The sequence below is a fragment of the Carassius gibelio genome, chromosome B9 (assembly GCF_023724105.1).
Source record: "Carassius gibelio isolate Cgi1373 ecotype wild population from Czech Republic chromosome B9, carGib1.2-hapl.c, whole genome shotgun sequence".
NCBI lineage: Eukaryota > Metazoa > Chordata > Actinopteri > Cypriniformes > Cyprinidae > Carassius > Carassius gibelio.
Window position 1 is genome coordinate 20119149 of NC_068404.1, and position 23443 is coordinate 20142591.

The following is a 23443-nucleotide window of genomic DNA, read 5'->3' on the forward strand; positions in this document are numbered from 1 at the left end:
TGTGTTACTTTTGTCTTAATACTTTATTGAACTCTTTACAATAATAAAAGCACATTGTTAAGAAGCACTTCTATAGAAATAATACAAGCATGATTTGTTGAAAACATTTAGCTGGACTAAAGCCTAAAGGTTTAGAACAAACGAGGCAAACAAATATTTACAAATACATATAAATACATAATAATTTAGAAACACTTCTCACACAGACAGTAAAATGTCCGAGTCTAATAACTGCATTATTTCATATCAATGTGACCCTCAAACACATAAGGCAAGTCGACAGAGCTCCACGAGAAATAAGCCATACATGAAATCAAGCTGAAATCACTTTGGTGAATCTCTGGAATGTCTTATTGGCCAATAATGTGCATAAAAAATATTTAAATATTTATCAACTTAGTGCATATTCAATATCTCAAGTGTACCGGTTTGGTTCCAGAGTAGTGTAGTTGCTTAAAACCTACAGTGCAGCTACATGTTTTTCAGAAAGCTGGTTGTGCATTGATGTCAGACTGACCGATAGACTGGACCAGCACAATCTGTCTTGCTAAACAGATCCTTGTCAGACTGCTGGCTTACTGTCTGGTATCCAGTGGCTGTACACTCTCAAGCCTTGGTTAGCTGACCCAGGAGAGCAGGATTGGTCCACGTCCTGTTCTACACGCTAGCAGATGGTGGCCTTACTTGTGTTGTGTGGTGGTGGCTGTCATTCAAAATCATCCACGTATTCGTATTCATCCAGGTCACAGTGAGGGTTGGGGATCTCAAAGAGAGGTCTCTTCTCATTCCCCAGGTCAAAAGCACATGTAATGTGATCAATTGGGTGTAGAACATTGTCATAGCTGAAAAGAAAGCAAAACAAAAAAAAATGTACATTGAATTAAAATGACCAAATGTACTTCGCCCAGCCCTTTCAGTCTGAATGTTTTGTGACAGTCTAAACCAATAATATCATTCATGATAAAGCAGTTCATACCTTTATAAATGGAATTTATAACATACACAGTCCTGTACTTTGATTAGACATTTAAAAATGTAATCAAAATTGGAGAGAGGCGTTTCCTACACGTAGAAAAAAAAACTTCTAGTACCAACTGGCGGGCAAAAGAGTTCGGGAACTGACATGTAAACGTGTGCCATTGAAAAGACACAGTTTGCAGAAACTGTAAAACGTACTTTAATCCGTTACGTGATGGATCTACACCGTGACCAGGTGAAGCCACGAGGCACAGAAGTGGGGGAGAACAGAAGGAACCTCAATCCTGCATCTACAGTGTCTTACCCGTTTCAACTCCTGCCATTAGAAGTCTGTGCCGATCCTAAACGCATCACATAATACCTCACCAGCCCTCTGATCACTGATTTAGTGCAGTGACACTGGAGCAAATCATGTTTGATGTTATTAAAACTGCTGCATGAGGTTAAGTCCTGTTATGTTTTAGAGAGGCGGCTTGCAGCTGAAGTTCAGTGTTGTTAGTTCATCTATGATGCTGCAGAGTGATAATACTGTGGTCTGTGGGTACTACAACTGAAAAGTACAGTCTTACCAATCGTTGTACGGCTCGTTCGCAGTTTCCTCAGCTACCAAGTTATCATACTCTTCTGCAGCATATCTCTCCCAGTCAGAAATCTCCTGTCCCACCGTCTCAGCATCCTATAAAGTGACAAATGCAGAACAGCAATAGCATCAAATCATCAAAGTGACCAAAATAAGCATAAAATGATATAAATCATGTTATTCTTTACCCTTGCAGCCAGTAAGGGGTCCCTCTGTTCGTGGTCTAGGTACTTCTCAACGTTGAAGAAGGTGTCAAAGAAAATATGGGAAAGTTTACATCTCTTCAAGTCCCTGAGAGAGATTTTTCCTAACAAAAAAATAAAGCAAACACGTTGCAAGTCTTTACAGTTTTGCTCACTTTACCTAGGGTGTGTGACTACTTTAGAATGATAGCAGACGAGCATGCTAAGTCTAGGAAATTCAATCCAAGTTATTCATTTCAAACAATACCTGGGATTTCTGGCTTAACCATATCTAACATTTGGCACAGGCAGTCCTCGAAAGGCAGTGGTTCAATGGCCAAGGCCTCAAGCTTCTGAGACTGCTCCTGGTAGAAGTACTCCAGCTCATACATGGACAGAACTCCATCCCCATCCAGATCCATACAGCGAAACCAGTACTCGATGCTACACAATCAACAAGAATATATATCAGATTATGTAAATAAAACGATTATGTAAACACTGTTAAAACATGAAACAAGATATTCATTCAAAGTTGGTTTAACTTTTTATAGCCTTCAGCTTTTTCATGTTAATGTGCACTTTCAAATAAAGAATTGATAGATTCATTATCAAGAAAGTTGATAGTTGCAGTCCTATCATTAATAAAAAAAAACAAAAAAAAAAACAGTAATAATATAATAATAATAATAATATATAAAAAAAAAAAAAAACATTTTAGAACATCTATAAGCAATAATAATAATAATAAAAAAATAAACAGATGAAGGAAGGTGATTTCAGTTACCTGGTCTCTGTCTTTTTGTCTTCCTCAGATATGAGGAACCACACGAAGTCGGCGTAGCTCAGTCTGCCCTCTTTGTGAACTTTTCTGTCCCTGGGCATCAGAGTATAAATAACTACTCATAAAAACACTCATAAAATCTATAATAATGCGACATACGACATGCAAGCTTTCAAAAAGTGGAGAGAAACAAAAGAATTTCTGAAAAATGAGAGTTGGTACCTGGTTACAGCTCCTGAGAATAATCTCCCAGTCATTCGGTGGGATATGGCTGTCAAAGTGAACAGAAAGATCACATCAGTCTTCTCCTTTATTCATAGAAAATTCTTAAACTTGGTAATAATTTGCAGTCAAAGGTTGTAAATATTGTAAATTGCAAGCACAAGACATAGTGATTTAATATCATTATTTTATCATTTTAAAGACAATGATTTTTGACCCTGCCTGAAAGGAGATAAAATGACTAGAGTGCCAGACATGCCGTCATTCTAGAGGAAACTGATGTTAAAACTTCACCGCACTTCATTCAATTTACTAAACTCATTCTGTAGCAAACAGAAACATATGCAGTCAAGTGCTGCTGGAGGGGATATTTAACGTCACCTCGAACAATAAGCAGCCAATCGATAGACAGCATGTCAGAAGAATGTGATGGTCTTAAGAGCGCAGCGGGTGGATGGGTACCTTGATCATTATGTCGCATCAGGTCTCTCTGGTCTATGTACAAGTCATGATCCGTGTCCAGCTCCCAGAACTTACAGTAGATCACATAGAAATGTTCATAAGAGAAGAACTCTGTCAACTGGTTAATCTCTTCCTCTTCTTCAAGAAGTGCCACATTCTGTTGAGAAACATTTTCACCATTACACAACGGAAAAGTGTAGTCACCTAAATTGTAGATTGGCCAGCCTGATTTCAGAAAAATCAGCAGTAGAAATTCCAACATAAAATCATATTACTTAAAAACAATAATAACCTTTTTATTTAGTTTACCTGTAGAAAACTACTTCTCCTGAGTTCGGAACATGTTATTTTTCCAGTCCATGAGCGGTTTACATTATAAAATATCCTTTGGACTACCTGTTGGCAGAAAAAGCACCTTGTTGAACATCAGGTTGATTGAAGCAATTCAATAAGACTTTGCTGATTTAAACTGTCCAGACTTATGGTGCACAGTATACACAGTCTGTTCAGGTTATTTGAGGTTTTAGTTAATGGTGCAAATCCATGCTTAATATACAAAAAGCATTTGAATTACTAGAAAAATACACAATTGGAAGTATTCCTTACAGTGGTAATGTAGCGTGAGTGAAAGTCTGAAGCCTCCTTTAGAAATGCCAGACCTGTATGTGAATCCACCACATCCTTAAAAAAAAAAAAAAAAAGTATAAAAATGATTCACACACCAATATAACATCAAAGTCAGCATATAATAATTGACATGGCTTACAAGAGAAGAAAAAAACCCAGCAGTGTTAACCATTTGTGTGCAAAGAGGTTCTGGATTAGATTACAGAGAAAAGGCGAATCATTTTAGTCTGTCCACTTGCACAGGCTAATGCGTTGGTACAAGATGTGTGGGAATGTTAAAGGTATTAAACTTCTAAAGAACAAAAGGGGTGATTTTAAGGCCAAGTCCAGTTTTCAGCTTGTGCATCAGTTTCAGCCGGTCTCACTCTCTGCATACATATGGCCTGCTGGCTTTTCCATCTAGTGCATTCTACAGCAGGGAAACAAAGATTTTACTCATGCATATTTCATTGTCAAATACTGGTAAATATGCGTAAAAGGCGATAAATTACGATATCTTATTTTGGGGGAGGTGCGGCACTCTTTGACCCTTCCCCATGTGAAATTAAACAATAGAAAAACACATAAATCACTGCTGTAAAGGAGCAGACGGGAACAGGCCAATCTACTCCATAACAATACTTTTTTCATTCATCAAAACGGTCAAAGCAATTGCTAAAGCTACACAATACAAATTAAAGTGCGGATGCCAGAATGAATCTCCTCCAGTGCGCACGGCCAATCCTGCCAGTGAATATAAATGACATGTCCATCACTGAACTCAAAGAATACACTTCTGCACACAATTATTTCACAACGTTAAGCTTCACACTTAGAATTTTTAAAGTACATAAAAAAAGGAATGAGAGGAAATAATAATGTTGAAATCATCAATGCTCGGTGCATTTTGATCGGTGTGTGTCTGTGTTCTCAGTGGTGGGTCTCTATTCCAGAACTCTGTACCTGCAGGAATGGAATAAAGTCCTCTTGTTCCAAATAATTGCAGCCAGGCTTGGCCAGAAGGTGAAGAAATTTGGATGCGTCATCATGACAGGTCTGAAGCACTCTGTGGGGAGGGAACAGATGGTTTCAGGCTCCCTCTCACCCTTTCAAAGAGCAATATGGTCTCCAAAACCCTTCACTTCAAATATATGTCTTCGGATTATTGCAATCTACAAATGAAGCTCCAGAATTCACACTCAGCCAGTTCTGACATGCATAGATGGAAGAATAATGATTTAAAACAGGAGTTTCCAACCTTTACAGATTCATAGACAGCACACCCAGATGCTTAGCCAGAAATTAATCTCATTATATTTGCGAAAATGTATTTCTAGACATGGTACATTAATGATATAGAAGGTATGCTTTATAGCTATGTGTTTTTTTTTTAATTAAATTATATTTCAAGGACATTCTAGTGTATATCATGGGCTCTCTGCAGAATTTTCACACTCCCTCAGTTAAAAACTTGAATGAGTATATACAAAACAGCCACACAAAAATGTTAAATAAATAAAACAAAGCAATTCAGGGACACAGTATCATTGTAGACAATAAGAATATCCCAGAATTGTACACAGAGCTCACAGCACCTCAGCTCTAAGGACATACACACTTGTTAAAAAGCACCATGTGCAGCCATTGACCTCTTATCGATAATAATATGAGAGGGCACTGTGAAGAGAACTATTGTCTTACTTTCGCCACATTGCCACAAACTTGTGAACGGACACATATCCCCTCCTGTCTCCTCCGGCAGCATGGAACAATGGAGCTTTCCAATAGAGTGGGCACTCGCAGGCCTGCAGGGAGACAAAAGTGTCACACAGAAATAGATTGTTACTGCAACGTCAGGATGACAAATAGATCAAGACGTAATGAATTTCAAAATGACTGTTATTTTTCTATCTAAACAAGTAAGTGCCAAACAGACCACAAAGTTTTGAGATCTGAATGTTACAGTTCAATTCAAAAATAAAAAGCAACACTATAACCCTTCTCTCTTAAACGGGCAATTGAGCTCAATCAGAGGTTTCTGTTAAGTGCTTGGACATTATGACTACATCTTTCACATGTGCTGTAGAAACTATAAATGGGGCTAATTAGCAATGATTATGTTTATACATCATTTTGTTTAAATTTCTAAATCCCATCGTTTACCTAGACAGGTTCTATTCAGGATAAGTAATTTAACATGTAAACAGTGGTGATATTTTTCCACTGGCTACAGGAAAAGTAAAACCTTCAAACTTGTAAACAGTTATACGTTAGTTACACAAAATGAACAATTTGCCAAATGGATAAAGGTGGCACGTTACAAACCACACTTACCTTGGCGACTAGACCCATGTCTTTTAAAGTGACTCTTTCATCAGGAAATTGAGAAAATATTTTTTCTATCTTGGAAATAAGATTGTCTATGTTGATATTGGCCTGGGGCTGTCCTCGAGGGAAGTAGAACTTTGGAATGCTTTCACTTAAAGCTGGTGTAACGGGCTCCTCTTTCTTAGCCTGCGCCTGCTGGAAAAGACAGAAATAATAACCATTAGCCACAAGACTCATCGTGGGAGAGATGTACGGTTGCTCTGAAAATTTCACCTCAATCAGCATTTCACAGTGATGGCTTAATGAAGTCGCCTCAGAGAGCGTAAAACAACTCTGACACCCTTGAGGATGACTTTAAGGAGAAAGCTTGCAATATTTTTAGGATTTTTGTTCCATGTGATGACATGAAGGATAAGAAAATGTAACGTGGATAATGGTTTGAAACATGAGCTGTGACTCATTCGTGACAACTAAATACAAAATAAGGGTAAGCCCTTTTCGTTTAACATTTTAAACTGGTTTTCCTTAAGCTTTGTTACACTTCCTTAAAAACAAAAACAATTATAAACCTCGACAGAAAAAAAGTCTAGTACATAAACAACTATGACTTTTGGCTGAGTCTGGATGAAGTTAAACAGGAATCTCTCTAGTGTGATAACCAGTGCTAAGCTTTTGTTCATGTCAAATCTATTTGCTCTCATGTTATGAAAAGAACAGTTACAAAACAGATAACAACTTGTGATGGACTGCAGGTTCAGACTTGCAAACATTACTGTTGGAAACGGATCAACTTGGTATGGTAAACAACATCAGAAATAAACTATTGGACTGGTTATACATTTGACAATCAGGTATTTAGTAACACTGATTAAAAAAATATAAATTTAAAGCATTTCTAAAGAGTTTATTAAAAGAACAACAGTCGGAGGCAAACGTTGATGTTGACAATGCATTGCCTGAAATGTTCAAGATTTTTTATTTTTTATTTGCAGAACAGGTTTTAGGACCTTGGGTGGATGAAAGCTCTATGAAGAGCAACATTTAAAAATATTGTTGGGGATTTTGAGAAAACGTGACTAGTGTGCACAAACAGCAGTAGAATGGCATTATCAAATGACAAAAAGTCCTTCATGCCCAAATGTTTTGTGAACACTTGTGGTTAAATTCCTCTTATTACTGATTTTACAAAGGCTCAGCTTCCCACAGTAACTTAAAACCTCAACTATTTGAGTGTCAGGCTGCAGCTGTGAAGATCTTGACCCCCTAGAACTTCCACACAGGGAAAAAAAACTCCATCAAAGCACACTCTCTAGAATAGGCAACATTACACTGAACAAGATCCAGTTGACTTTTCTGTATTAGACACATGGACATGTAGGCTCCAGCCAACCTGACCTTCTGTGCTGCCGTTTTATCCTGAGAGATGTAAATTTTTAGGTGACAAATATTTGGTTACTGTGATATGGAAGCAGATATTCATAACCTTCACTGTCATGCCTTATTCAGGCATAAAAAAAGAAAAATCCCATTTGTGATGCCAGTTTTAATATGTAATTTATTCCAAATCCATTATTAACAAAACTCTAATGTAGTCTTCACATTCCACTGAATTTATTTAATTAACTCAGCATGGCAAAACATTACATGAAATGCATAAACATTTCATATTATAGAAAGCAACAGTGAATGGCCAATTATTGAGCAGCCTTGGTTCCCAACATATTTCACAACTATTTTCTCCAAATGGGATTTAAAAAAAAACTTTTTCAGTAAATATCATGAACAAAGTCAGGAACAAAACAAACCAGCTCCAAGATTTTTTCATAACATTTTAAAGAAAGCAAAAATAGCAAATAGCAATTTGGTCAAATTAAAACAAAAATCATTCCAACATTACAAGACCATTTAAATAAATTACTTTCAACTACACAATGACGTTATCACAATGACGTTATTGAAAAGTGTCATTAAGAATCATTAAGTTTATAAAAAGAATACTGCTTTTTGTAGTTTAATGAATCACATAAGGCTATACTGAAAATTAAATGGTCATTAACTGTGCATCCTTATTTTATGCAGCAATAAAAAACTACATGGACAGCCGTATCCCCTCTCAGTAAACAACAGCTTCAGAAATGGTTTACATTTCCCAAAAAAATGGTAATTTTGATAATTTACTTATTGCTTCAGTCTCTTGTGATAGGTTAGCTATTTTACTACCTCATCTCATTCTAGAGACATCCATAACATATGTCTAGCAGTAGTCCACTGCTACTCATCAATAACAGCACAAAAAGCAGATAAAAACTTGCTTTCAAATACACTAATTTTTAAGACCCTGCATGGACGTTTGGAAGCCTAACGCACTTGGAAAGTCTTTCTCTGAAGTGGTATGCAGGGGATTCTACTCAGTCTAACCCACTGTGAGAGATGAATGCGTTTAATCTTGCCTCCTCCAGTCAGTGTCAGCCATGTCTATAAAAGGGAATGACCATCATCAACTGCAGCACAGGGCAGACAGAGCCTCCTGCTCAACCCTAAACATTTGGATGCTCTTAAAACCGCCAATAATCCTCTCTAGCCACTCATTTAAAAAATAAATAAATAAAAACCTACGATTGCACAACTATAACCACACAGCTAATGGACACTAACATCACATCCCCACTGTGACTGACAGCAATAGCATTAAGCAAACAAGATTGGTCTGATGGCTTCACACAGAACATATAAGACAACCTGCCTGTCCTTGCTGGAAGGCTTTGAGCCTCTTCTTAAAGCGAGAGGGTAGCACAAAGTCGCAGCCACGCGCCAGCAGTGCTAGCTCCTTCCTTAGGTCAGGGTCCTGCCGTAAAGAGATCTCCTTCATTCTCATGCTGCTGTCAGCTAATGGAGCCAGTGTGGCAGACAGTACGCACTCCAGGGTCAGGATAATCTCGCTCAGTGACTGTCCCACCACAGGACACTCCTCTGTCTGTCTTTATCAGAGCACCAGCTCCCTTTAACGAATGGCAGCTGCTTGCTTCAGCCGTGTAGTAGCCTGAATCACAGCCCAGCCTGTTGCTCCATACATCCAATAGTGGCTGGCAGAGGTCAGACAGTCCTTTCCTGAAAAAAAGTCACTGGGGAGATAGGACGAGGCTGTTTGTGCGTGTGTGTGTGGGGTGGGTGACAATCGGAGGGGGTGTGGATCTGCCCTTTTCAGTGTGCATTCCACTGCTCTCACAGAGGTTATGTAAAGAGACAAACCTGCTCACTTGGAAGCCTGTGATTCTGTATCCAGGAGATACAGCAGCTAAGAACAACACAGATTAACTGCAATAGGATGCAATGTTCTGATAGATCAGCATTCTTCAAATCTACACAAGCATCTGAAGATTAATCAGTTATTAAAAAACAGACCCCCGCCCCCAAAAATTAAAATCATCATTTAGTGTCCCTCAAGTTGTTTTTTTATTTGATATGATTGGAGCTGAATACATTTTGCATCTGAAACATGTATTAACCAATCATATGCATGGGGTGACTGAGATATGCATGATTTTAGAGGAACAGTACAGAGCTCAGATCACTAAACATGGGCCTGTTCGAAATCAGAGTTGCTATAGGGGAATTAAAACATCTCAAACAATAATTTACTTTGTACCCATTTTGCCAAATTCAAAAAGCACCATTTTAAGATTAGGGCTGATAATTTAGATTAATTTAGATTAATTATGGAGAAAAATAACGTGTTCAAATTATTAACGCATTTGATGCATTTGCTCCACCCCAGACCTATGTTGATCATCTGCCACTTCATACAGTCGATTGATGACTAATAAGAGGCAGGGCAACAACTTACTGCATGATGGAGCCTAGAAAATATCCCAAAAATTCAAGATATGGGGCAGAGATTGTGTCTCATATTTACATCACAAAGTTAAGAAATATCACACGAGAAGTAGGCTAAGTGCAATATCACACTAGTGCAAATGTGATACACCTCTTATACAACAGTTCATTAAGAAGTTAATATCGTGTTATTTTAGACACAATGATGTCTGTTTTGCTCAATTTTGCCAACCAGAAGATAATGACAAAGCAGAACTGTTCATCTCTGAGCAACCCACAGCGGCATTTAATTTCTTAAACCATGTTTTGAACAAATTTTGTTAACCATTTGGCGCATTGAACTATTGGCATATGCGTTGGCTTTGAACCATTCATAAAGAACCATTTACTTCACTATGAATCAACCATTTGAACAAATCAAATGAATGAATAAATGACTCGATGACTTAATCATCAAGACATTTACCACCACTTACTGGCAGTTTTAGTTTATTATTAAGAGTATAATTTAATTAAAGAAATTATTTAATATTTTCCTAGAAATAATAATAAAATTAAGAAAATAAATTAAAGGAAATCCAAAACTCAAATCCTGAGATAATCCTCATCACATCTTCTTGAATTATGTCTTATTCCTCATCGCGAAGCAAACAGTAAAATAAAAAAAACTTGAACAACAGTCTCGCTGCTTTGTTTTCTGTATGGGCATTTACAAGCTGCAAGCTTCAAGTGACACATTATAATCTCAATAGCGCGTTCAGTGCGTGGGCATGGTCGCATTAGAGATAATGAAGGGAGACGTGAAAGACTGGACATCACGTTGTTTTCATATGGATTACTTTATCACAAAATATCTGTTTCAGTAGCACTTGTTTAGTTTAAAATAGACATGTCAAGCTTTCTATAGATATATCTCGTCTCTTCGTTAAGTATTCATTGAGTTACAGTTCATTTTAATGACGCGTTTCTAAATGAAGATCACCACAGACAGCACACCTTGTTTGTTATCTTTATTTTATAAATGCACAAAGTTTTGTCGTCATGTCTGTATACAAATAAAAGTAGACCCTTTACAGATTCAATTGATGTATTGTTTCCTTATCTGTATGATCAAAACTGAAAGTTTTAGGCATTACTACCAATTTTCCACTACAAAAGCCGGTCGCTCTCAGCTTGCAATGGTCCTTTTCATAACTCAGAATCTACTCTAACTAGATGAGCGAACGAGGCGAATTTGCGTCTACCGCGCCGCGAGACCTAAATACCCGCGTCAACGTGCCTTTACATTGACTTATTGAAAATTTTCTTGCCAGACGCTCTATTTGTGTTTGGTGTGAACGCAGCATAAGAGGACGCTTTCGACGTCACTGGGTCTTATAGGCGCGTAAAATTGCTGGTATTTTCGGTCTAGCTTTTGCAACGCATACTGCACTTTTGGAATTCTTTATTTTCTTTTTCTGCTTGGTTGTGAGTTGTTACATCCATATTTTTAAATTGTTTAATTATTTTAAAATTAATAGTGTACATTTTTGTTAAAATCGATTCCCTATTTTCATTTTCGAAACTTTTTTGGGTTGGTCCGATCGATTGTACAATCGATTTTCGAACTAAAAAAAGTGACAGCCATACTTATTTATTATATTTTCTAAAAGTAAAGGCTGCTTTTTTTCTGCAGTTTAGTGCCATCTGCTGTCAGAGAGTGAATGTGCTTTCATTTAGCACGTCTCATGAGTGCTTGTTTACATCGTCTTTCAAGCAGCATACAGCGGTGTTGTGCATTTTGACCAGCTGATGGGAATAGGATTCTTAAAATGCATTCCAAATTCTGAATAATTCGTAACATAATTCTTCACGGCATTTAGAAGTGCACACGATAAGAATGATATAATCGCATTACCGAATACTGGCACATGTCTAATTGTGATATATTGTAATTATGACCTTTTTCCAACTTCAAATTATGTCCCCAAAGGAAAACTTTGGCAACATCTGGGGCATGTTCAAGTTCAAAACGGTGCGCAACGTTGTGTGTTTTCTCTTGTTTGGTGGGTGTGTCAGAACTGCAGTCCAATCAGCAGCAACATGTATATAAAGCACACGGTATTAAAGTGAACTCGCACAATGGCTTCAAGGAAATTAATGTACAAATGTGTTCGTTGCAGCTCGGTATACGCAACAACTGAGTATATTAGTAGACATGTTTGTCTTAAGTTTTATTGTAAAAATATAGGATATCAACATAATGATGTTGTTGTTTATATTTTTAGCTTCATTACAAGTGTATGACATTTGGTATAGAAATAAACAATAGTAATTAAGTGCTTTTCCTAAAAATGAGAAAGAAAATACAGGGTATTAAAACTGTATGAACTACAAATAAAGTCACTATTAAATAGGGGTGTCACGATTTCGATTTTAAATCGAAATCGATCGAAATTAAGTCACAGTCTCGAACTTCGAATTAAAAAAATGGAATCGTCGATGCTGCCACGCCCCCATGTTGTATGACGGCAAATCAATGACAAAAATAACCGAGCATACAACTGATGCTGGCGCGCGCGCGCTATATGGCTTCCGCGAGAGGAAAACTGAATCGGATGCGAAGAAACGGGAGCCCGCGAGCTCATTTCAAACTCTCGCGCACGCGTGACATGTACTCTGCGCGCAATAAAAGCCCTCGCGCGCGCATGCTCATTCCCCACATCCTCGCGCTCGATCATCTCACCTCTGCTCGCGCAAACAATTTTATTTTTGTCAGTCATGGGGCGGGGCTTGCTGTTTTAGTTATCTCAAATGTCATTGGTTATTCCCCTTTTCCTAAAGTCAGTATTCGACGCCTGTTAGAAAATGAGTAATAATTCACTTGACTTGAACCATGACTTCAACAGTGGACCAGATACATGCGAGTAATCATTTCTTTAGCTTGTTTAATTTATTTTTGTCTTTAATGTAATTTAATGCATTGTTTATAGAGTAGATCTTTTGTAGATACTTGATTAACTGGAATTCTTCTGATTGCTAGTGATTGCAGTCTTGTAATAAGAGATAAACATATTTTACAGACTGTAATGATGCGCACACACATACTGTACATAATATATATATATATATATATATATATATATATATATATATATATATATATATATATATAAATAAATCTAAATGAATGACAGTGTTTAACAAGCATTTTATCTTTAATCTTTTAAATAGATACATCGTAATATTTGAAGGTTAGTTTAGTCATTTTTTATTGTTTTTGTTTGTTTTGTTATGAACTTGAATGTCATCTTTTGTGACTGCACTTACAAAAGAGAAACTGGATGGCAGTTTATTTTAAGTTTTCAATTGACTAAAGATATAAGTTATTGTTACATTATGTTGTTAATAAAAGTTTTAAATTTGACAGTGTAATGTGGTACATTGCAAACAAAGGTCAGGTATTATATTACATAAGTTTAGTTTGAAAAATGACAATCTGTGCTTTAAAGAGAATAAATGTAAAAATCGAGAATCGAATCGAACCGTGACCTTAGAATCGAAAATGCAATCGAATCGAGGATTTGGAGAATCGTGACACCCCTACTATTAAACATATTTATACAGACTTCATCAGGCTCCGAAAATTCTTCACAAAGAACATAAAGAATGGCCTTCTCAGCTCCCATAGTTGCAACTCTTGCATCATCAGAACAGTGTGTTCAATGCATCACTGTTTCGGTTTAAAAACGTTTTGTCGGGGCTGAACGCAGCCCTGTTTTAACTAAAAAGAAATCTTTCTCAGTTTGATTATCTCACTTCAGTTTTATTGCTGCACCGTTCTGTGATCAGTAGTAAATTGGCCAGAGGATGCTCTTGCGCTTAAACTGCAAATATGCCCCGAAGAAGAAATCACTGCATTTAATAAACAGAAGATTAAACTGCTTTCACTGATTCGAAGTGACTAATAAACACAACTTTGCCAATATAAGGTTTATCCGAGTTCTCCTTATTCTTATAATAAAGTATACATTAATGGGATGCTAATCGACATGGCCTTTATCACTGCTTAGAATACTATGAAATATAATGCATGCCTTATTCTGTGTAAGAAGCCACATCATCTCACAGAAGGATTTATTTAAAAAACTTGATTGATGTTATTAAATGTGGTGCTTTTCAATAACACACATGCTTTCAGATGGAACAGCATTTACTACACAGAGCAATAGTTCACTAAGAATCACATTCATGACAATCGCACTGGATTAATCATGCAGCCCTTGTGCAGACCCTTCAGCGATTTGGGAATTTGAAAGTAAATTACGATTCAATTTAAAATAAGTAAAGCAATTTTACATCTGATTTCAATGTGGACAAGGCTTTCCTGATTATTTTCCATGATGCCACCAACTTTATTTACTAACCTGCATGCTGAAGGCGACTCAGCTGACATCACCAGAAAAAAAAAAAAAAGAGCTTAAATGTAGTTTAATTTCTATTATTGAATTTTCACCAGTCTCACACAGCACTTAACACAAAGCGGAAGACACCAGTTTACGTTACAGCATCCTCAAGTCGTAACTTGTCATACATAAGCTCTAAATCGCTGTTTAATGCAAAACAATATTTAAAAAAAAAAGTGGTTGAATAAATTAATGAATCTTTTAATCATCTATATACCCATGGTAGACAATTTCTTTATAGCAAAACTACACAAAGCATTGTTGGGAGAGAAAAAAAAAACATGCATTACTGCCTATGTTTTGTTTATTTTACTTTCCACGGCTACAGCTTCCAGCCATTCCAGGGCTTATTATAGATGACAAGTCTTAGTTAGTAGCACAGCGTAGAAGTACTGAATTCAAAGAATGATGGCTGAAGCAGTTGAGGACTATTAAAAGACCCAACATGCTCTGTTTAGGCAACCCCAAGAAACAAATGTATCTTCAGTCCTTTAACAAACATCCGCTCCGAGACCGACTGCAATTACATCAATTCTTTATAACTGTGTTGATCCATAGAAACTCAACCTCTGAGGCTGGGTGTTGTGCATCTGAAAATCCCTTCCTTATGCCCATTATTGCTTTGAAAACTAATTGGATTAATAAAAGCAGACTTTAGTGACAACTGATCTGCCATAAAAGTGAGTGAATATGCACCGAAGGCTTGGAGCCAGAGCATCTAACAAACAAAGTGGTGCAAAAATAAAGCCCTGCCTGGCTTAAATAAGTATTTTTAGATGTCAGATCATCAAGTCCACATTCTTCCACTCATTCCTGTAGAAACAGTTCCTGTTGTTGTCCAATGGCAGGATACTGCACACATTTGATAAGCCCAATTTTCTCACTAACTGCTTTTGAAGTCCTTGCTCATCAGTCCATTAATAAACAAGGAAAAAACAACAAAAGGGCCAAAGTAAACCTACTGGTGAACATGTCAATATTTTTGTTTTTCCATTTGGATCTATTGGAAAGTTTTCTCCAGCACTTTCCTTTCCATTTGTCTCTGTGTTTGTGCTATACGTAAAACAACTCTCCACTGTCAGAGTAAGCTGGTACTAACAGAACGAGAAAAAGATCTGCCTGAACAAGAGGTGGCAGCTGTCCGCGCAGACTGTGCCAATTTCCAAACAAAGCTCTGTGTCCAGTCAGTAAATCCAAGTGGTTGAAGAGAGGATGACCAGCAAGGCAAAAGTGAGGAGCACTAACAAACATGCTACAATTCAAGTGCTGGAGGGGAGAAAAATATAAACACTGTGTGATAACTGTTCCAATAGGAGGCTGTAAGAGTTATAAACTCCTATCAAGACAAACCAAACTTTCAAATAAAAGCTAGAAGTCAAAATCCCCTTGTAACTGCATATCATTTGAACATAATGAAAGGGGGAAGAACCAAAACGAGGCAGAAATGTGCTTCAGAAAGCACAAAACTTGATTAGAACACTTCTGACAAAATGGATCCTTTTAATTACCCATACTTTAAAGGGAAGATACTAAACCGTAGGGATGGTACGCAAAGAAAGCACTTTGTGTTTTTACTTTTACTAAACTGACTTTTTATGTATATTAAATGTTGAATATTAAAACTTAGAAATGAAAAAAAGTGATGAGAAAATGTGAGAAAAAAAAATGTCACAGCATGGAAGCAAGTTCTCCACCTTAGACATTAATGTACATAACATACATAAGTTATTTCTTCAATTAGCATATTTTATTTTTCCAAACAACATGCCTTAATGACATCTCACCTTGCAACCAAGAGTCAGGGATGACGGACACCCAATTATTCTGACCATTAACAGCATCTGACTGAATTTATGCATACTGTATTACACCATGGACAAATATGTAAACTGCCTATGAAGTGTAAGCCAAATTCCCAGTAGTTAATTCCTGCACAGTGGAACCAAGGCTATCTTTACCGGTGTCCTGTGTCAGAGTTGGAACAGTTGTTCCGACAGCATCAGCATGACGTTAATTGAATTTTTAACTAATACTTTGAAGAATGTATTTGTATTCTGGAATTCCTTCAGCCTCTTAAAATAGAACATATGGGATCACAATCTATGTAATACATTATTATCATGTAATACAAGTTGTGGGCACGTTGGTTGTATCATGCCAAAAAACATAAAATACCCAACAGTTGTTCCATCAGCACGTAGGATCACCAAAGCATTTGTGAATAACTGGACATAGAAATCAAAGCCTAGACACATCTGCTTAGCATTTCACAATACAGTATCACACTGGTCAGATAATGTCCCTACTCAAGATTTACATTCACTGCAAACAGATGTCTTTCCTTAAAATGCAACTTTGTTTGTCATCCTTAAAGAAAAAGTGTTTTTCTTTCACATTTTGCTATATTATCTTTCCTCAAGTTGAGCAAATTTTTGCATGTGACTGAAATAAGACTTTTCAAATACTGAGAAAATGTCCTCTGTTGTGCTATGTTTAAATTACAGTGACTTATGTTTCACATACTAAACTTAATTTTATTAAATTTTTTTTTAATTTCCACTTGTGCATCAATGTTACTTATGAATAAGTCTTCTTGATATCAGCTTCCTCCATTTGGGCCAATATAATGTGTGAATTTAATGACACGCTGATCTGACACTGACAGCAGGAAGTATCATGGAGGCACTGCTTTAATTACAGATATCCCGCATAATCGAATTTGTAGGCTCTGAAACCTCAGCAGTTAAGTCCACCAGCATCGCTGGACAGTGCATGATGACAGAGTCATTACCATTCCAGGGATTGACAGCATAGAGATTGACCAACCTCTAGCCACACATGAACAGGATTTCTTTACACAAAAGACATGCAGGGTTTACAGAGCTCATCTGACCACAGCAGGAGCCCTACATGCACTGACCAGGAGCTGCAAAAGCCATTCAGCATCCTCTTGTGGCTAAACTGGGAAAAATTAGTTTAAATTTTTTTCTCTTAGTGGTAAAATGGCTGTTAACATTCCTTAATTTCCTATCAAACTGTACTAGAAAACCACTTTAAAATGAACGGTTTCTATATTAACATGTAGGAACGCATTTGGCAAAAGCTTTTACCACATGAGATATGAACTAGTGGAGAAAAAAAAAAAAGGTTGTTTTTGTGTAATATGAGGGATTATTAGATTCGAGATTGCCTTCTATGACAGTTAACATAACATTTCTTTAGACTAACCAGGACTTGACAGCGTTAGCGTTTCACATGCATTTGCAACTCAAAATAGATTTGTGCTAAAAGTGAAAATGTATTTAGGATCATGTGTATAAAAAAAAAAAAAAGCCTGCAGGTCATTAAAAAGCAGAGAATTTTCACTTATTCAATTTAAGATTCTAAAAAGTCTTAAGTGTTTTAAATTACATAATAAACGTCTTATTTTAAGATCTTAAATTTGGGGATGAAAAAACAGGAATCGCAATACATTCTAAAGTGATTAATAAACGTAAAAAGGCTTCGATTTCATTAAATAAATGCAAGTGCTGCACATTCAAAGTAAAAAAGTTGATTCCATCCATATCATATTGTACATACGTGACAAACAAAACATGATAATGTAATTATTTATTGGCCAACTTTAAAGTAATTATGTTGTTTACATAATTGTTAAATACAGTTTGAGGCAGAAGTACTTTTACTTTTTATACTTAATTTTGCTTGTAAAAGTCTTCTTGTATAGCTTTATTAAAGGAAAAATGTATTATTTGATCAATTTTGATTGTGCTCCCAGATTTTTTTTAACATAGAAGCATAGGTGAAAAGCAAGCATCAAACTCTGATAATCAGGCCTGGATATAAAACTCTGCAAGGTGACAGAACTGGGGTCATACTGCATTGTAAAGAGAATGCCAAGCACAGACGCTTTACCTTTTTAGTGCTGACAGAGCGTCGCAGGGCCCTCGCATTCACTCCCGCTCTGTTATTGCTGCCACTCGCAGATGGCAGGGTGGCTGAAGGAGGGCTGCATGGGGCACCAAGGGCCGCAGTCATTCTCTCTGTCGCATTAATCTTTGAGGCAATGTTGTTGTTGTTGTTTTCTGCTAATAGCAAAGTGCTCGTGCCCTTGAAATCAGCATGGCTTAGCTCTATTTCTTCTCCATTCTTGATTTTGTCGAGGTAGACTTTTAGCATTGCCTGAGTACTTGGCTCACTCAACCAAAAGAGGAAGAGCTCGTCGACCTTCATCTTCAGGACAGGCTGAAGTGTTTTTGGTGATGCCATTCTCAGTTTGCTTCACACAGCCAATCCTTCCAAAAATATAACCTAAAGTATAAGACAGAAAAGGTCAGTCAAAATTCTCAAATTTAGATGTTTGTAACACGGACTAAGCAATTCACAAATTACTGATCATTATTTATATATATTTGCAGGCAGCATTATGTTGGTAAAGAACTAATCTACTTAAATTAATATAATGATTTATTTTTCATGTTTAAACACAGGCCTAACTTACCAGAACATAAACCGCTGCTCGCTTATCTTCACTCTCAACCAAGCTTCTTAAAATTAACTTATTCTTTACAAAAGTAACTAAATATTAGAAATGTAGGTCCTACCAAAACATTATAGTCACTTGCATTGTTAGTACTGAAAACGGTGGTAATTTGGTATTAGCTTCTTGTGTCATAAATAACAGAAATTTAACACGATGGCAGAAAGGTTTCAAAGATTTCGCATTTTACATCATAAAGTTAACTGCGGTAACTATGTTATTGCGACGTAAACTCGTTTCTAAACATCCCACCTCGGTGGACGAAACTAGAGAACAGCGAGAATATATGCTTATTTAATTTCGCCTTATTTTATAAGGAACGCGTTTAAATAAAACCAATAACGTTAGCTAAACTTTGACAGAAACGAGATGGTTTGTTGCTGTTGCTGTTGCTAGCTGACTACGTTACACGCAGCATACACTTCCACAGCTAACGGACTACGGGTAAATAATTACATAAACACCGCCAGTATTCCATAACATAGACAAAGAAACGTATTTTTAATCGCTAAAGTCCACCGAATGAAAGGTAACTGGTTGGCATTACTCTACCTTCTGTTATTAGGATGAGTTTTGGCTGTTTTCGTTCATTCAAATGGGTACACTTTGAATCAAACTCTCGTTTCCTCAGGTAACCGGGAAAGTTTATATCGCGAGAGCAGAGTTGAGAGTTCATGCGAGAACGACTCGTTCGTTTGAAGCCGTTCGTTAAAATGAATCAATCGAGTCGATTCGCAATAAGAACGCGTTCGGACTGTTCGAGTTAACGTTGAGTTGAATAATGAAGAGTCACTGAATGAAGCGAGCGTTTTCTGATCTTGCTCGACTCCAAAAGAATCACCGTTTTAAAGGAAAGATTTCTGTCGTAAGGTAAAAAAAAAAATTACTGTAGGAATATTACTCAGCATTCCAATGCAATGTTTTCCCATCATTACCATCACCAGCAAGTGAAAGATTTTTATATGAAGGAAAAATATTATTTTCCAAAATATTCTATTCCAAACACAATGACTTGATCTACGTTCTTGGACAGCATTTAGATTTTGCTCACAAAATAACCACAACTAAAAATGTCTTTCTTTATTTTCTTATTTATTTTTCATCTGTTGTAGGCTACTACCCCAGACGTATTATATGTATATTTATTCTCACTTGCTTTACTTATTTCATTTAAAATGTAGACATATTCTGTTTAAGAATATTATTTAAATGAGACGTTGAACAGAAAGGTCTTGAAGTGCAGTGGAAATTGGTTTAGACAACTAAAGTACTAATTCTAATGATCACAATATTAGACTGATGAAAAAATAGTAATATGGAGCCCCCTGCAATGTCCCTGAAACAATAATACCACATTAGGCATTGTACCTAACAGAAAGAAATGTTTTCGTTCATTTAATGATTTTCTTGCAACCATTGCTGTGTATAAATTGTTTAAACTAGACTGCTGTAATAACATTGTGCTAAAGGAAACACAAAAAACCATATGATCTACAGCACAGTCTGAAATCCTTAAGCTATTCCACCCCATACCTCTTGATTTTTAATAAAAGCACAAAAGCACGCCCTCTTTATTCAAAAAAACATTTAGATTTGTAATTCACATAATAAATCAATGCTTGGTGGGAATAATGGATTTCACAAGACACTTCAATTGCTCTCAGATGTTTGGATTCTTTATTTGAGATCACAATGGAAAAAGGGAACAACGCTTATTCCTTTGAAAATCCATGGAGATTTCCTCATGCTATATTGATGTTAACGGTACAGTATGGAGGGAACTTGTATTGCTCAAAAAAGAAAATGTTTTTGACTGTAGACAAATACAGTCGTTTAGTTATGTTCTAATTGTACCTGTCTTTTTATTTTTACTTCATAGAAAATACATAAAATACAAATACAAAATATCAGTTATGCCTAAATTTATTTATGCCTAAAACACATTATCGATAAATCAGATGACTGGGTAGATTTCTGAAACACATTTTTCTGTGGCTACAGTCACCAGACAGGACCAAAACATCTATTTTTTGCTTTAAACTTTGGAAAACCTTTCAGGTCTAACTTGAGTGCTGTGATTTACAAGCATGTTCCATGAGAACTGCACCAAAAATAAATTTCCATTCTGAGTTCACAGAGAAGTTTTGTATTTGTTTTACAGCAAGGTACTGAACTGTAAACACAATTATGCGCATATTCCTTTTATTGTTTTATTTAATCACACTCAAGTACCAAGGTCAAGTAGCATGTCATCAATATTAATCGAAGAACATTGCGGTGTTTAAAGCTATTAGTTTGCTGATGTGCTATTAACTGTATTTAATGGCAGATAAGCCAGTTTCTTTCAAGATAAAAAGGAATGGACATTACATCATGGCATAAATTATTTCATGCATTAACTAAATTGCCCCCTAAATGCTTCCTACAAAAATGAGTAACCTATTTTAGAAAAATGTGTTTCATCTATTAATTGACTTGAGATTTCAATCTAGGTTTTTTTCCTCAAACATGAGAAGAAAAGTCATGCGATTCCCCCCATAATGCTGGACAAAGAGTTGTTTCTTTCCTTGACGTGCCACGTGAATGTGGAAATAGGTTTAGGTTAATTTTCCCTAAGAAGTTACAGCATATTCATCCCTGGTTAAAAAAGGTAAAAGAGGCTGGTTGAGCCCCCAGGGGCCTAAGGACCCAGGCCCCACCTTTGAACAGGCATCACATCACTCTTTCATTTCAGCTCCCAGAATTTCATCATTCATTTCACATTATCTGAAGCTCTCTCATAGGGAGCTTTGCTCGCTGTCGAGACGCCTCTGTTGCTTCAAGATCTCTTTGAATAATTCAGAAAAAAGCAGGAGAAGATTAGAAGGCATTGGATTTGACTGCGTGAAGAATCAGTCCAACAACTCCCATCATAGTTTTCAGTGGATCCATGCTTAGGCAGACTGCGGTAGATGTGGTTCAGATGTATTTACAGTGGTGTAATATCTCATTGATGTGAGTGACAAGGTGTAGATTGAGAATTTAACTCAGCTCTACATCATGAAAATCAATGGAAGTATAAATACAGTTTAAATGTCATGAATGCTGTTATTCAGGGCTACAGTCTGAGCTCAGCACAGCTCACGTACAGATTTTTAGAATATGCATGATCTTTACAAAGGACAAACTAAAAGGCAATAGTTTGTGTAGTCACATTTACAACAGAAATAAAGGGGAGGGGTCTGCTATTAGTCTTTAAATAATTGTTTTTCATCCAATCCAATTGGAATTAAAGTTAAACATTAAACTGTTGATCTTGCTTTTTGTGTAGGTAAAAGAAAATATATTCACCGATATGCACAGGAAAATAAGTAACTTGCAATAAAACGAAAGACACTGCAATTTACATCCATTAATGATCTAAAGAATTAGAGCTTGAATCGAACATGAGGCAAATTGTCACCAGTAATACTGCGTTGAATTAATTTTTCTGCCTAAGTATTAATAATAACCATTTAATGTGAGAAATTATGTTATTATTATTTTAAACGCGCCACAATTTGTCATGAAATTAATCACACACTGAAATTTAATTTTTTTAATGAGCATGAAAATTCTTATCAAAGGCAGCAAACTGTGATCTTTCAATAGAGGCAATATTCTCTTTATCTCTGCCAAAGAATGTCTCCTTTGACCACAGCAGGATCTAATTTGTGAGCATCTTCACTACGTGTGATGAAAATTCAAAAAGTTCACAAAAATACACCCGAACAAGTGTTTCCATCTGGTTCACACACACACACACACACACACACACACACACACACACACACACACACACACACACGTTCAATTTTACATTACATACATAAAATACAGTATGGGTTTCTGTGTATAAAGATTGAGTGTGTGTATATATGTATATAGCCTATATTATATGAATTAAATGAATACAAATGAAAAACGTATATACATGAAAATAAATTTCTTTGTAATTCATTCTTAAATTTACTAGTGTTTTTCTTCTTTCAAAATGTTAACGCTTTATGGAAATATATGTCTATATATATCTGCGGCTCAGAGGCCTTGTGTCTTGTCAGATCACATGATCTCATGGAAAAGTGTTCTGTCTTATTCCTAAAACATTATTCCACCTCACCTTCTCAGAGACGTTTGTCATGACGTCTGGGATATAAAGATCTGGTTCTTATAATTAGGCCGTGCGTCAATCCACTCAAAGTGCTTCAGTTACAAATGTACGGTACCATAGAAACAGATATGGCTTACTGTATGGTAAAATAAGCCATTAAAAAAAATCATTTCGAGGATAGTATACCCTTCTCAGCCATTGTATCATGTGAGGAAGTATCTGTTTGATATGTGCTGAAAAGTACACATACTTTTCACATCACAAGAGGCTAAAGCCTTGGCACTGCTCCCTGAAAAAGGATGAAAACAAGCCGGCTAGTCGGACAGAATCAATGCAAAGCAATTACATTAGCA

At 36.4% G+C, this 23443-nt stretch overlaps 1 protein-coding gene across 4 annotated transcripts; it reads right to left on the bottom strand.

Annotated features, from left to right (window-relative positions):
- Positions 1-4: 4 nt before the first annotated feature.
- LOC127965011 (serine/threonine-protein phosphatase 2A regulatory subunit B'' subunit beta) lies at positions 5-19648 on the bottom strand. 4 transcript variants are annotated; one of them, XM_052565532.1, is made up of 14 exons: positions 19514-19648; positions 18337-18732; positions 6149-6334; positions 5516-5619; positions 4778-4880; positions 3815-3889; positions 3518-3604; positions 3209-3365; positions 2747-2795; positions 2528-2617; positions 2009-2184; positions 1747-1865; positions 1548-1654; positions 5-842 (listed from the first exon to the last, which is right to left on the bottom strand). In XM_052565532.1, exons 2-14 carry the CDS (start codon positions 18688-18690, stop codon positions 707-709), a joined length of 1743 nt encoding a protein of 580 aa, XP_052421492.1. In that variant the 5' UTR covers positions 18691-18732; positions 19514-19648; the 3' UTR covers positions 5-706. The 4 variants fall into 4 exon arrangements, with proteins under 4 accessions (XP_052421492.1, XP_052421490.1, XP_052421491.1 ...); XM_052565530.1 differs by having other exon boundaries at positions 6149-6337; XM_052565531.1 differs by having other exon boundaries at positions 6149-6337; positions 18923-19529.
- Between the last annotated feature and the right edge of the window lie 3795 nt (positions 19649-23443).